Below are 14,900 nucleotides of genomic sequence, written 5' to 3' on the forward strand. Positions count from 1 at the left end.
CCACTTAAATATGCCTCATAAGGTCTGAAAGAACTATGAATAAAGATCAGCTCCAATATATTAATTGTAATAATTTATTGAAGCAAATGTGAGTTTTATGTGCTTGGCCGCTATATCATAATAGTAAATGAAAAAGACCATTTATATATAAATAAAATGTTAGAACAGGCCAGCCATTACTTTATGTAGTCGAACCAATGGTCCGCTGACAACACATCGGTTGGATTATATTTAATCTTTTACGACGAAATGAATGATAAATTTCGAGGGAGTTGAAGGTGAAAGACATGAAAATTTGTTGGTTCTTTTTTAAACAGAATAAAATCATTAATGCGAATCATCTAAGGCTCCACTGAGTGTATATTAAGGAGAATCTTAGGTTTAAAATCTAGTGGGATAATATGCAGACCAAATTTTTATTAATATCTTCTGCTGCTGAAGTGAATTTCATCTACATCATTAAGAAGAATAATGAAGTCTTTTAAAGTGTTGAATATATGCCTGTATTCCATATGAAATTATTGAGTTTAAAGATACCCATAATATTATTCTTTTTTTATCTGCTACGTCCACAGGAGTTTAATAGATTTATGGTCTTTTTATATACCTCATGTAGAGAAGAAAACAAATTTGAATTTTCTATCCTAGGTGAGAATTATATTATTATTATCATAAATAATTTTGCTTTGGTTTTGTCAAGAGATCATTGTTCATTCCTATCCAGTTGAAAAGAAGGGTTATAAGATTGAATGTTGACATATTCATACTTATATTAGAAAGAAAAGAAATATGATGCATATCTTATATTGAACACTCTTGTACTGTTCATCCATCAATATTTCTACTTCCTTACCCCGATACCTTGCGTTTGATGCAGGTCCTTAACCGCGAATAAGAACAGTTGATACGAATGCAATAGTAGTTGGAGATTTAATCAAATAAAGCTCGAAGTCTGCGTGATCTTAAGTTTATCGGTTTTTGTCAATGAGAGGAATACAGCACAACTACGGATTCGCCAATGATTTTGATACAGAATTTCAAGACAGTTTTCCCCAAAGTTATGGCACTCAGCAGCAGTCTAATTCCATGGGGCTTTGTTTTCAACCAGTAGCAATAGAAAATGGCTCAGGTTCACCACAGCAGAACTTTTGGCCTGCAAATTCGTCCGGCTCCATCATCGGCCGGTTTGGATCACCGTCCTCTGCTTTCTATGCGACCGAGTGGTATATGGGCTTAGGACAGTATGAGAACCAAAAAAATATTCTGTATTCTCGTTGCTCCCAACAATCCAAGAATTCTTATCAACAGTCTGGAAATGGATTATTTGGAGATTCAGCTGAGCAAGATTTCGAGTCAAATAATGCCTCCCTTCCATCAGTTATGAAAACTCAAACACCACATAATCAATTTGCAAGTTGTGAAAGATCCTACATAAATCCTTTTGGCAAACTTTCAGAGAGTGAACAAATACTGCAACTAAAACGCAAACTGCTAGGCGATCTTGATAATTCAAATAGGAGAAACCCTTCCGTTTCATTTGATGCCAATCAGGATCTTGGTGTAAGTCTTTTCATTTTTCTTCTATCTCATTGATGCAAATAATTCCAAATTAATTAGTTGATCAGAAATATTCTCACAGGTGTCTCAACATCTGTATGGTTCTCATTTTGAGCATCTAAAGCAGTTGGGAAATCTGCCTGGACGTTTTTCGTCTGTTTCAAATCATTCTGCATCCAGTGGAGGAGCAGTTTCATCGAGTAAGACGAGAATCAGATGGACTCAAGATCTTCATGATCGATTTGTGGAGTGCGTAAATTGCCTTGGGGGTTCTGATAGTAAGTGATTTGATATTTATTCATTTGTTTTCAATCTAAGACCATCATATACTGATTGTTACCCCATTCAAAACATAGAGGCAACACCCAAGGCAATCCTAAAAGAGATGAAAACAGAGGGACTTACAATCTTTCATGTCAAAAGCCATTTGCAGGTATAAGTCCCTAACTTTTCATTACTTAATTTCTGATTAATTTTAGGAATCTGAATTGCCATCATTTAATTTTCATCATTTATTTTCTTTGCAGAAATATCGAAATGCAAAATGCTTGCCGGATTCTGTTGAAGGTAGATTTTACCTCTGCCTGTTCTGTTAGTCCATTTATGAGTTGGCTCTTGTCTGATACTATTTTCCTGCAGGAAAATCTGAAAGAAAGACAAGTACCAATAGCGGTGCACAGTTCGATGTAAAAACGTAAGAATTTCTGCCTATTTGCTTACTCGGTTGCAGTGTTATAAAATTCTGTGAATCACATTTTACATTTCTCGTGGTTTCCTTTTTGTGCAGTGGTATGCAACTCAAGGAAGCACTCCAAGTGCAACTAGATGTTCAAAAACATCTTCATGAACAATTAGAGGTAGATCTGATATCTCTATCCACAGTAACATGATCAAAATAAGTTGCTTAATGTTAAGTGTTGATTTTGGCTTACTTTACAATGGTAGATTCAAAGAAACTTGCAGATGAGGATTGAAGAACAAGGGAAGCAGCTGAAAATGATGTTTGATCAGCAACAAAAAAACAACTAGAAATCTCTTTGAATAAATTCAAACCCAAATCTCGACCTCTTCACCACCTCTGGAGATTCACAGATTTTGGTTTCAGGAGATTCAGATAATAATATGGTCTTCCCCTCCAAGATAAGCTAGGTCCCTGCCACAGCCATAGTAGAAAATGTAATTGGATAAACATTACATACATTAATCATATACGTGTTTCTGTTTGTCATCTTCTTGTGAAAACTCTGTTCTTGTGTAAAATTAAAAGATTTGAATTTTTATAGAGTTTTTGTAAATTCAGGGTCAATAGAGCATATGATACCTGCAGATTTGCAGACTGATGAACAAACTTTGGATTGTATTTACGATTATGGCTCCCCTTTTACATTGATGGTAAAACTTACTCCCAAACTACTTAAAATTACATAGTTTATGATAATTTTAAATACTGCTTTTACTTGACATGACATAATTTTCTTCTATAAACTTTAAGTCTTACATTGAGGGTTCATCACCCATAGAGGCATACATCGGAAAAGGGAGATTGGAATGGCAAGGACAATGGATGTGTAATCCACGAATCTCAGATTCGGCCATCTCGACTTTTTCCTCGAGACCTTCCACAGCATAGCACAACCTAGTAGTTGTCTCATCAAGCGCATCCACGCGCTGTTTCGTAGTACCCTTCTTTTGAGGCTCTACCACTTTAGTGGTGTGATGTAATTGGATCCATAGCTTTCTTATCGAGGGTCTTGAGCCGCGGTTCTGATACCAACTTTCACGGGGTGCCTTTCTTCTTGGCACAGAAAGGGACACCGTGCGGCAGTAGTCTGCTCCGCTAGACTACCTCCCGCCTTTTCTCGGTCGCGTCGGGACGAAAGAAAATTTGATTGCAATTTTGTAGAAAGCTTACAATTGAGAATTTGAATACATTGAAAGTAAATTGAACATTGATTGCTGAAAACTGAACATTACAATTGATGAAAGCAGACAATTACAAATGCTGGTGCAGGGGGCGGACACCAGTGAGCTTGAAAGATTTTTGAATGACTAATACCCCCTATAATAGCATTCTGAACAAAAATCCAAGTGACGGGAGTAGACGTTTAAAAGACGAGGAATCATACTAATCTTTTACCAATATCAGAGCTATTTTACAATTAAAATAACTATTACAATGAAACGAAAATTACAACTCAAACTTGAAGTAATATTTACAATGTGCGGCCGAAGTTGGGCAAACTGCGGCTGCGATAGTGTCAAGGGGCTAAGTAAAGCTGCGATCCTTGACACTAAGTGACGCTTATGCATCAAGACTAAGCCTCATGGCGACTAAACTGTTCACCCATCTGTCTTCATTTTATTGGGCATTTTATTTTGTTGTCATTAGCCTTTCTATAACATTCAATGTTTTACGATTTTTTTATTTTCTCCTTCTCAGCGGAAAGAAAAGGCCAAGGTGAAGTCCCGGTTGACAATGATAAAGAATGAAAATAAACTGAGTGATGCATACATCGATAGGATAATCTAAAAGGTCAACATTTCCCTTAAAGATACTAGTTGTAGTGATCATAAATGAGCCTATGGGTTTGTTTTTCTATATCTAGCAGTAGATCACAATATTTTTACACGATTATGATCTACTAATTCAAGAAATTATTAATAGCTACTTTATTGGTCTAATTTATGTTTCTTTGCAAGTTCGACTTTCAATTCAGTTATACTGTTATATTATAGTTTTTGTAAAATGGTTTATGGTTTATTAAGATGGCACCTGTTCTAAACATTGGCATCTATACTTCGAGTATATACAGAAGAAAAAACAGCTCAGAGGCCAGAATCTGAGATAAAATTCAGAAGCAATTAACATGCAGAACCCGACAATTTAAGCATAGCATAAAGACTTCATTTGACAGGAATAACTACTAAAATATTCATAGATATGTTCAAAAGAAATTTGCAAATTATTGTGCAAATTCAAATAATTGGGGCAAAAACAGAACCCTAATCTCCAGAAATGAAAATGGAGCCAAAAACCCATTTCCCGCAAGCAATAATCCCACAGTGCACAACAAAAAGATTAGAGAAATCAATAAAACCAATATAATTTCACATATAATTGAGAATCGCATATCAATATTTCATTGTAAATCGAAACAACTAATATTAAGCAAAAATACGAGTTCAAATAAGATTGTTGAATCATCTAATAAAAAAACAGAATCACTCTCTGTGAAGAACCAAAATCAGCTCAAAAATGACCAACAAACCAGACTCAAAACCTCAGCTTGGTGAAGAACCACCGATTTTTCCCCGTCTTGAAACGTTCCTCGAACCGAGCCTTGGTCTCTTTGGCAGCCGAGACCTTCTTATCCCTGGACTGGAAGCTATCGAGGGTCACCAAATCCTTGAGGTCCACGTCTAAGGTGTAACGGGTGGGCATAATGTGACTGTAATTCACCAGCTTAATGAAGCACTTCACGCGAGACTTCTTTGCCTGCTTCTTTGCCGAGTCCTTCCGGATCACCTTGCGCGGGTACTTGGCCAATCCCGCCACCAGGCAGTGGCCGTAGGGACGGTCGCGCGTTCCATCATCGAAGTTACGCACAATCACGGCCTTTCGCCCGGCATAACGGCCCTGCAGGATCACCACCGCCTTGTTTGGCTTCAGGAACTTCACCATTTTCGCCGCTCCACCTCTCTCTCTCTCTCTCAATGGAGAAACCCTAGTGTGTTTATATGGTGATTTGAAATCCAAAATATTGGGTTAATGGGCCTTGTCCAACATGGAGAGCATTGGTCCAGCCCAATGATAGTCACCAGTACAGAGTAACTTATAAAAGAGGAAATTACACAAAACCAGATTTTATAAGATTCAATTTCAAATATGAGATTTAATGTTTATTTATACAGAAATCAGATATTAATTCAAAGATAATAAATCAATATTTTAATATTAATAATAATATCATAAATTAATTTATTTACCCGGGGTACTTTTAAGTTTGGCCTTGTCAAACCAACCATTTTCCATTTTAACCAAAAAAATCTAACATTCACCACAATGGCCATTTCTTGTGTAAAAGACAAAAACGCCCTTAAATGAGTTATATAATTACAAAAATAGAAATATGGTAAAAAGACAAAAATATCCTTAAGTTACAAATAAAAATCCAAACATTTCTCAATTGAAATTTGAAAACGAAGTCAGTCTTTTCATCAGTTTACTCTAACACGATAAAAACTCTTTCATTTTTCATCCACTTCAACCTCAAAATTTCATAAACTTATCAGTTATCAACCTCAACAGAAAAATTTAGTTAAATTTCAGCACTTCAATTCGGTAGGTATTTTTTCCTAGTATTTAATTTTATTTTTATTGAAGTCATATTTTTTTTTTAAATGGTAGAAAAAATAATATTAGAGCCAAAGTTCAGGCCGGCACCGATCAAACGTCGGAACGCCGGAGTAAACAGACGGTCCGTAATGGTCCGGATCGTCCGTTTGCAGACTTCCCAGCCCCTCGATTCTGATAATTTTATTTCTGATAATTTGTTCTGATATTTTTAATTCGTAATGCAGATATGGCAAAAGCATGTGTCCCAATCTGTTATTTCGGCGAATTTCAAAGGAAAAAAATGGTCGATGGGAGTGGAAATGGACGAGTGAAGGAGAATGGGTTGCTGCTATTTCGATAACAAAAAATACTTCGTTTACAGAAATGTACAGTGAAATACAAACATGCTTAACGTCGATTCCTCTCAGTACGATATGGAATTGGGATTTTTATTTCAAAAGCATTCAACAATTTCGATTCTACCATTGAAAGTTACTTCTGAAGCGCAAATAAAGCATCTAATTCAATTGAACCAAGGTCGAAAGACGACTCCTATTTGCGTAAGTTTGTTGAAGAAAAATGTCATCGAGGGTGAACACGAAGTTTTTAATGGAGAGGGTCGTGATGAGAATGATTTTTGGGATACTGTTGAGATTGCTCGGGAGGATGATGTGGTTATTCCTGGGGCAGTTGCTACTCACCATGATGTCACCGTTACACGAAAGATTTACGAGGAAGTTCAAGACAACGAGGATGAAAGGCCATTTACAAATCAGGATTTGATTGCTTTATCCAGACAGAGATATGAGTCTGGTGGGAGCTCACATGCTGGGCCGAGTACACGGTCTTCTAACTGTTCGCGTGTAGTTCCCGATGATGAAGATTTACATGTCAATCAATTGTTTGACACGAAAAGAGATTTGCAAGAAGCCGTGCACCAAATTGCAATGAAACATAATTTTGAGTTTAAGGTAAAAAAATCAAACAAGTCTACATACACAATTATTTGTGTGGACAACAATTGCAGTTGGCTTTTGAGTGCGACAAAGATAGACACAAATGAGTTCTTTGTTGTTCGTAAGTATGCGCGGGAACATACTTGTGAAGTGGGTATTCGTCAAAATGATCACAGGCAAGCCCGATCATGGTTTATTGATCGACAGATAATGCACAAGTTTCAGAATCCACGGACGATTTACAGACCTACCAGATATCATCAACGACATCCGTCAAGAGTATGGGGTGATTATGAGTTACCTGAAGGCCTGTAAGGCTAAAGAATGTGTATTGGAAGATTTAATGGGTTCGACAGAGGAGAGTTATGCCAAATTGGCCAGGTATTGCCACAACATGGTGAGAACTAATTCTGACTCGATGTTTTTTATTGAAACCGATGGGCAGAATCGCTTCAAGTATTTTTTATGGCTCTTGGACAATGCATTAGAGGTTTTCGAAATGCGATGCGACCTCTAATTCTAGTTGATGGTACAACCTTAAAAGCTAGATATGAAGGAAAGTTGATTATTGCTACTTGTCAAGATACCAATATCCAAATTTACCCTCTTGCATTTGGCATTGTCGATGGAGAGAATGATCTAGCAATGCGTTGGTTCTTCACGAAGTTGAGAGAAGTAATTGGGAACATCGAGAACCTTGCATTTGTGACTGACCTGGGGCAGTCAATAATAAATGGTATAGCCGAAGTTTTTCCAAAAGCACATCATGGTTATTGCATGTACCACATTCAGGGCAATCTGAAAACTAGGTACCGGGGCAGTGGCATCGTTGCATTGTTTAGGAGAGCTGCAGAAGCTTACAGCTTGGAAGAGTTTACAAAATTCATGGGCGAAATAGAACATAAATTAGAAAATGCATGGGAATATCTATCAGATATGGGGGATACAATATGATAACGTCGAATAATGCAGAGTCGCTCAATGCATTATTCAAGAAGGATCGAGAGTTACCGATTCTCGTAATGATTGAAGATATTCGCAGCAAGTTGCAACAGTGGTTTTTTGACCGACGTGAAGAATCCCAAAATTGCACGAGTGTGCTAGCTCCGGCACAGGAAGATCGACTATTTAAAACTCTGGAAGTGGCAAAAGCTCTATTTGTGAAACCACTAGATCAATTTCGCTTCTCCGTGAGATGCGGGCGTAATGTTGGATGCATTGTAGACTTGAATGACAATACCTGCACATGTAGAAAATTTCAGTTGGAAAGTTTTCCATATGCACATGCTGTCGCAGTGGCTATGTATAGAGGATTTCCACCACACAGCTTGGGTGCAGTCATTATTATATGACTGATTTTTGGAGAGCAACGTATGTCGAAACTATATTTCCTCTACCAAATGAAGCCGAATGGGAAGTTCCTAATTATATTGTAGCACTTAATAATTTGTTGCCACCTGAAGCTCCACCGCGTACTCCTGGTCATAGACGGACGTCTAGAATACCATCTACAGGAGAGTTTCCACAACCGCGTAAGTGCGGGAGATGCGGCGCTACAGGACATACACGTCGATTTTGTACAAGTCAGATCCCACTAAACAATGACTCGACGGATGTGTAGTATCTATATAAATCATATGTATTCTCTATTTATCATGTGTTTGTGATTTTCTGAATTTAAATCGGATGTAATCTTTATCACATTGTTTAATTACTCTTTTTAATTTTTATCACATTTGTCATATGTATTTTTTATGTGTCATGTATTTGTTTGTTTTCTTTTAAAATAAGTGAGACAACGATATATATTAACTAACAATATGGAGAGATTACTATTTCTTTAATTAATTATCTTAATTGGTTAAGTAAAAAAAATATTTCGTTAATCATGTGTTTTATTTATTTCATATTTAATTACTCAATTTCGATTATTTATTTGAATAAAAATAATAATATTTATTCGATTTTTCGTTTCACTATTTCTTTAATTAATTATCTTAATTGGTTAAGTAAAAAAAATTATTCAATTTAATTTATTTTTTAAATATTTCGTTAATCATATGTTTTATTTATTTCATATTTAATTACTCAATATCGATTATTTATTTGAATAAAAATAATAATATTTATTTGATTTTTCGTTTCACTATTTCTTTAATTAATTATCTTAATTGATTAAGTAAAAAAAATTATTCAATTTAATTTATTCTTTAAATATTTCGTTAATCATGTGTTTTATTTATTTCATATTTAATTACTCAATTTCGATTATTTATTTGAATAAAAATAATAATATTTATTCGATTTTTCGTTTCACTATTTATTTAATTAATTATCTTAATTGGTTAGGTAAAAAAAATATTATTCAATTTAATTTATTCGTTACATATTTCGTTAATTATGTATATTATTTATTTCATATTTGAATAATATTTATTCGATTTTTCCTTTTACTATTTCTTTAAGTAATTATCGTAATTGTTTAAGTAAAAAAAATGTTATTTTTAAATTTATTCGTTAAATATTTCGTTAATTATGTATATTATTTATTTCATATTTAATTACTCTATTTCGATTATTTATTTGAATAAAAATAATAATATTTATTCGATTTTTCGTTTTACTATTTCTTTAATTAATTATCTTAATTGGTTAAGTAAAAAAATATTATTCAATTTAATTTATTCGTTAAATATTTCGTTAATTATGTATATTATTTATTTCATATTTAATTACTCTATTTCGATTATTTATTTGAATAAAAATAATAATATTTATTCGATTTTTCGTTTTACTATTTCTTTAATTAATTCTCTTAATTGTTCCCCAAAATTTGCAATTAGGTCCCCAAAAATTTTAAAGTCATTTTCAACCAAACATTACATGAATCAGTCATCTTTGTTTCAATTGAATCCAACTGAGTCCATTTAATTCTCGATTATCGTTTTATGTTTCGAATCAACTATTAAAAAGTTGCAATTAGGTCCCCAAAATTTTTAAAGCTTTTTTTGAACCAAATATTACATGAATCGATCATTTTTTTTCCAATTGCATCCGATTTAGTCCATTTAATTCCCGATTATCATTATATGATCCAAATCAACTATCAAAAAATTGCAATAAATATACAATTAAATTAAAAATTTGAGTCACAATTAAATAAAAAAATTTACATTTTCAAAAAAATATCATACAATATACGCTATTTCGATTATTTATTTCTTTCAGTACAACACGAATCCTACTGATGTAAACAACATTTACATTTTAATAAAATAATATACAATGCACTAAGGATCACAGTTATATTCATACAAGTCACAAACTAATTTATGCCTCCACATATCAAGCCAAGACTGATTTATTGTATCAACATTGCGACCAATGCTCAAGAACTCTATGTACTTGATTGCAAATAAGCCACAGTCACCCCTGCAACCGAAGTAGAATATATTAGTTCCATAACATATAATTGAAAATTAAATCTGAAAATTAAAAAGTTGTAAATCCTTACGATCTTTCTTGTCTCGCCGTCGTCATGTTCCGCACAATGGCTAATCTATCATTTACTCGAATCATCGCATGACTAGTCATCATGGGCACAATCACAGCCAATGGCTCCAGTATTTGCTCAGTTGACTTTGTGTCAGACAGTTATGATCAGAGTCGTACACATATATGGTGGAATCAGCAAATACGATCTCCATTGAAAAACAATGTGAGTTCGCGATCACTGGAATGTACATATGTGTACAATCCGTCCACGACTTTCTGTACCTCAACTGTAGTCCAATCACCCACTCCAGCATGTACTCAGACAGAACATAATCATTCCCCTTGCTTAGGAGCTCGTGATGCTCAATATCTACGACACGAACGAACTCAGAGCTCAGGATAACTCGAGTAGTACTGTCATAAGATCTCGGGTATCTCCGCGCCCGATCGCGTAACAATTCCATAGCCAAGTCGATATGCTGAAACAAAAAAACACCAACAAAAAAGATAGAGTCATTTAAGTAAATGAACCAACAACTTCTATAAATATAATAAACGGAAACTCAAAAAACTTACATCATCAGCGAGCCAAACCGAGGTCGTCAGTACATCTTCAAACCACTTTTTAGCATTGGGCACGGTCATACAGCCGATGGTATAACTATCTCTGAAAAATGAAAAAATAGTTACGAAAAATACAAAAAAATAGTAGCAAAATCATAAAATACTTACTCGGATTTAAGGGATTTGAACCAATCATCGAACGCCTTCTGTCTGACTGGGTCGACGTCGCGAAAAAGATTGGGGAACTCTCCATCCACAAACTCCCTTTTCTTCGCCTCGGCCGTGTATGGAAAAACGATGTACTGTGACGGCAATCTTGATCTCTTACCGACCATCAACTCTGGCGCGTCAGTAGCACGCTTCTTACCCTTCGGGACTTCCGTCGCCCCCTCCGACACGAATACTACCTCGTCATCCGTCATCTCTGGCGTCCTCTCGTCCTCCGCAACCTGATCATCCCCCTCTACTACCACCTCTGATGTCCCCTTCGCTACCTCCTCGGCCACCCCTGTCCCTCCCTCCACCCCCTCTATCTCGGCCTCCTCCGGCACCTCCGGCCCGACCTCCACCCCGGGCATCCCAGCCTCCTCCGGCTCCTCCTGCCCGACCTCCACCCCCTCCCTCCCGACCTCCGGCACCGAACCAAAAAACTCATCGATTCCTGCGACCGTTGCCCACCAATCTCGAGGGACACCAATCTCCCCGACATTCCCTCGGACGCCTGCTACATCGCCTCAAAGTGCTGCAACCTAAGTATGAAGGTCTCCTATGTCTCGTCGCAGCACTCCAATATCATCTCGTAAAGCTACTACATCTGTCGTAAAATCTCGTCGCAGCACCTCTATCTCCTCTCGTACTGCGACGATTTCTGTCGTAAAATCCCGTCGCAACACCCCTATCTCCTCTCGTAGTGCGACTACCTCTGTCATAAAATCATGTCGCATCGTTCCCAGCTCCTCTCTAATAATGCCAGTCATGCGTGCAAAGAAATCATCTGAATGACGGGTCTGACTGGGTGTAGGCGATCCACGTGGAAGGTGGGTGGGTACGGGAGACGGAGATATCCTCGGAGAATGAGATAATGGCGGTAGAGGAGATCTCATCGGTGGAGGCGAAGGAGATATCCTAAGTGGAAGTTCCGGATGGCGCTCCTACATAGAGAAGACAATTAATATTAATAATCCACACATGAATTTATAAGTCAAAATAAATAATGATCTTAAATAAGCGTACTATATTTCTATCCGGAACGGATTCAAATACTGGATTGTCTTCAATAGGTGGAACAAGTAATTCACGTACATATATTGCATCCTCCTCTTCCACCGAAATAACCAACTCAGCATGAACTTCGAGCTGACATATCATATTTCAACGTGTTAACGAGCATGTATCGAGCCGAGTAAATGTATGTACAATATAAATTACAAATATATAATACTCACCTGAGGATCGTCGAGGATAACTGTCAAATCTTTAGCCGATGGCTTTTCATGTGCTCGCCAATGAAGCATTCGTGGGCAGCTGGTCTCCCTTCTGATCGCCCATTTGCTACCCAAAGCAGGGATAGCCTCATATGCCCACAACTGCAATAATTACAAAATAAAACTTTACATATACATTTAATAAAAAAGTTTAACACGCATTACGTTACACTGAATATTTACCTGCAAAGCCATGCAAAAGTCATATACATCATATTTGCAATCGCCCCTTTCCGATTTCGGCATAGTATGTACCCTTCTGAATACATGGAGAGTATCGGTATAACATCTCCGACCCCATGGAAAGCTGTTGAAAGCATCGATATCATCAACAACATCCAATGAAAAAAGATCAATCGACGTCCTACGATGTCGACACCTCAATATACTCTCCAGTATATACACCAATCCTAACTTCAACTTGTCTAACATGTGATCGCATCTCTTAAATGCGTCCTCTAACTGTGGTGGTGTAACTGGCCCTTTACCTCCAAAAAATAAGTCCAATAACCTTTTATTTCGTATAATACAGGATCTAGCTTCTTCTTCTCCAGTACATCTCAAGCCCGTAATCAGGGCAAATTCAAGGATCGAGAATCTAGATACCTTCCCGTCCCCCATAGCAAAATATAGCTAATCGCCATCGATTGGTTTAAGCAGCTGGAGTAATAAAAAATCAATAATCTGTCCAGAGAACTGCACGTCCTTCAACGGATAGAACGACCATAAAAACGATTGATGGAGTAAGTCAATATGCTCATCGTCCAGGCCCTCAAGCACTGTCGCATAGCTGGAAAAGTTACAATACGTCGTAACTTTTCCCAAATGAGCCCTCAGATTGTTGTCCATATGATATTCCATCCTACAAAATTAACACGTGTTAAAACCATATAAAAGAAATTATAAATAAAATATCGTACCTTCAAATTTAACCAATCAAATTTCATATTAATAAACCAATAAATAAATTTATCCAATCACATATTAAAATAGTTAAACAAAAAAAATTTCACATATTTGACTATTTAATATTTATTTAAAAATTATATTTCGTTAATTATCTGACTATATATATATATTATTAGAAATTTATTCGATTTTTCGTTTTACTATTTCTTTAATTAATTATCTAAATTGGTGAAGTACAAAAAATATTATTCAATTTAATTTATTCTTTAAATATTTCGTTAATTATATATATTAATTATTTCATATTTAATTACTCTATTTCGATTATTTATTTGAATAATATTTATTCGATTTTTCCTTTTACTATTTTTTTAATTCATTATCTTAGTTCGTTAAATAAAAAAAATATTGTTTTTTTAATTTATTCTTTAAATATTTCGTTAATTATGTATATTATTTATTCGAATAAAAATAATAATATTTATTCGATTTTTCGTTTTACTATTTCATTAATTAATTATCTTAATTGGTTAGGTAAAAAAAATATTATTCAATTTAATTTATTCTTTAAATATTTCGTTAATCATGTGTTTTATTTATTTTCATATTTAATTATTTTATTTCGATTATTTATTTGAATAATATTTATTCGATTTTTCCTTTTACTATTTCTTTAATTAATTATCTTAATTCGTTAAGTAAAAAAAATATTGTTTTTTTTAATTTATTCTTTAAATATTTCGTTAATTATGTATATTATTTATTTCATATTTAATTACTCTATTTCGATTATTTATTTGAATAATATTTATTCGATTTTTCCTTTTACTATTTCTTTAACTAATTATCTTAATTCGTTAAGTAAAAAAAATATTGTTTTTTTTAATTTATTCTTTAAATATTTCGTTAATTATGTATATTACTTATTTCATATTTAATTACTCTATTTCGATTATTTATTTGAATAATATTTATTCGATTTTTCCTTTTACTATTTCTTTAACTAATTATCTTAATTCGTTAAGTAAAAAAAATATTGTTTTTTTTAATTTATTCTTTAAATATTTCGTTAATTATGTATATTACTTATTTCATATTTAATTACTCTATTTCGATTATTTATTTGAATAATATTTATTCGATTTTTCCTTTTACTATTTCTTTAATTAATTATCTTAATTGGTGAAGTACAAAAAATATTATTCAATTTAATTTATTCTTTAAATATTTTGTTAATTATGTATATTATTTATTTCATATTTAATTACTCTATTTCGATTATTTTTTGAATAATATTTATTCGATTTTTCCTTTTACTATTTGTTTAATTCATTATCTTAGTTCGTTAAGTAAAAAAAAATATTATTTTTTTAATTTATTCTTTAAATATTTCGTTAATTATGTATATTATTTATTTCATATTTAATTACTCTATTTCGATTATTTATTTGAATAATATTTATTCGATTTTTCGTTTTACTATTTCTTTAATTAATTATCTTAATTGGTGAAGTACAAAAAATATTATTCAATTTAATTTATTCTTTAAATATTTCGTTAATTATGTATATTATTTATTTCGATTATTTATTTGAATAA

The 14,900-nt window shown here is 34.0% G+C and overlaps 2 protein-coding genes and 1 long non-coding RNA gene across 5 annotated transcripts; 1 reads left to right on the forward strand and 2 right to left on the reverse strand.

Moving 5' to 3' along the window:
• Nucleotides 1–667: 667 nt before the first annotated feature.
• LOC111390784 (myb family transcription factor PHL5-like) lies at nt 668–2,905 on the forward strand. Of its 3 annotated transcripts, XM_023015901.1 has the most exons (8): nt 668–736; nt 878–1,560; nt 1,640–1,835; nt 1,914–1,990; nt 2,085–2,124; nt 2,197–2,251; nt 2,345–2,414; nt 2,503–2,905. In XM_023015901.1, exons 2-8 carry the CDS (start codon nt 985–987, stop codon nt 2,584–2,586), a joined length of 1,098 nt encoding a protein of 365 aa, XP_022871669.1. In that variant the 5' UTR covers nt 668–736; nt 878–984; the 3' UTR covers nt 2,587–2,905. The 3 variants fall into 3 exon arrangements, 2 of the variants coding, with proteins under 2 accessions (XP_022871669.1, XP_022871662.1); XR_002701982.1 differs by lacking the exon at nt 668–736 and having other exon boundaries at nt 747–1,560; nt 2,210–2,251; XM_023015894.1 differs by lacking the exon at nt 668–736 and having other exon boundaries at nt 748–1,560.
• A 1,740-nt stretch (nt 2,906–4,645) lies between these two features.
• LOC111390801 (60S ribosomal protein L27-3) lies at nt 4,646–5,270 on the reverse strand. Its single transcript, XM_023015916.1, has one exon. The coding sequence runs from the start codon at nt 5,237–5,239 to the stop codon at nt 4,832–4,834; it is 408 nt and encodes a 135-aa protein (XP_022871684.1). The 5' UTR covers nt 5,240–5,270; the 3' UTR covers nt 4,646–4,831.
• Nucleotides 5,271–12,196: 6,926 nt separating this feature from the next.
• LOC111391927 lies at nt 12,197–12,613 on the reverse strand. The gene is made up of 3 exons (XR_002702183.1): nt 12,576–12,613; nt 12,354–12,494; nt 12,197–12,264 (listed from the first exon to the last, which is right to left on the reverse strand). It is a non-coding gene; the product is annotated as an uncharacterized LOC111391927 (long non-coding RNA).
• Between the last annotated feature and the right edge of the window lie 2,287 nt (nt 12,614–14,900).

Source organism: Olea europaea, chromosome 3 (assembly GCF_002742605.1).
Source record: "Olea europaea var. sylvestris chromosome 3, O_europaea_v1, whole genome shotgun sequence".
Taxonomy (NCBI): domain Eukaryota; kingdom Viridiplantae; phylum Streptophyta; class Magnoliopsida; order Lamiales; family Oleaceae; genus Olea; species Olea europaea.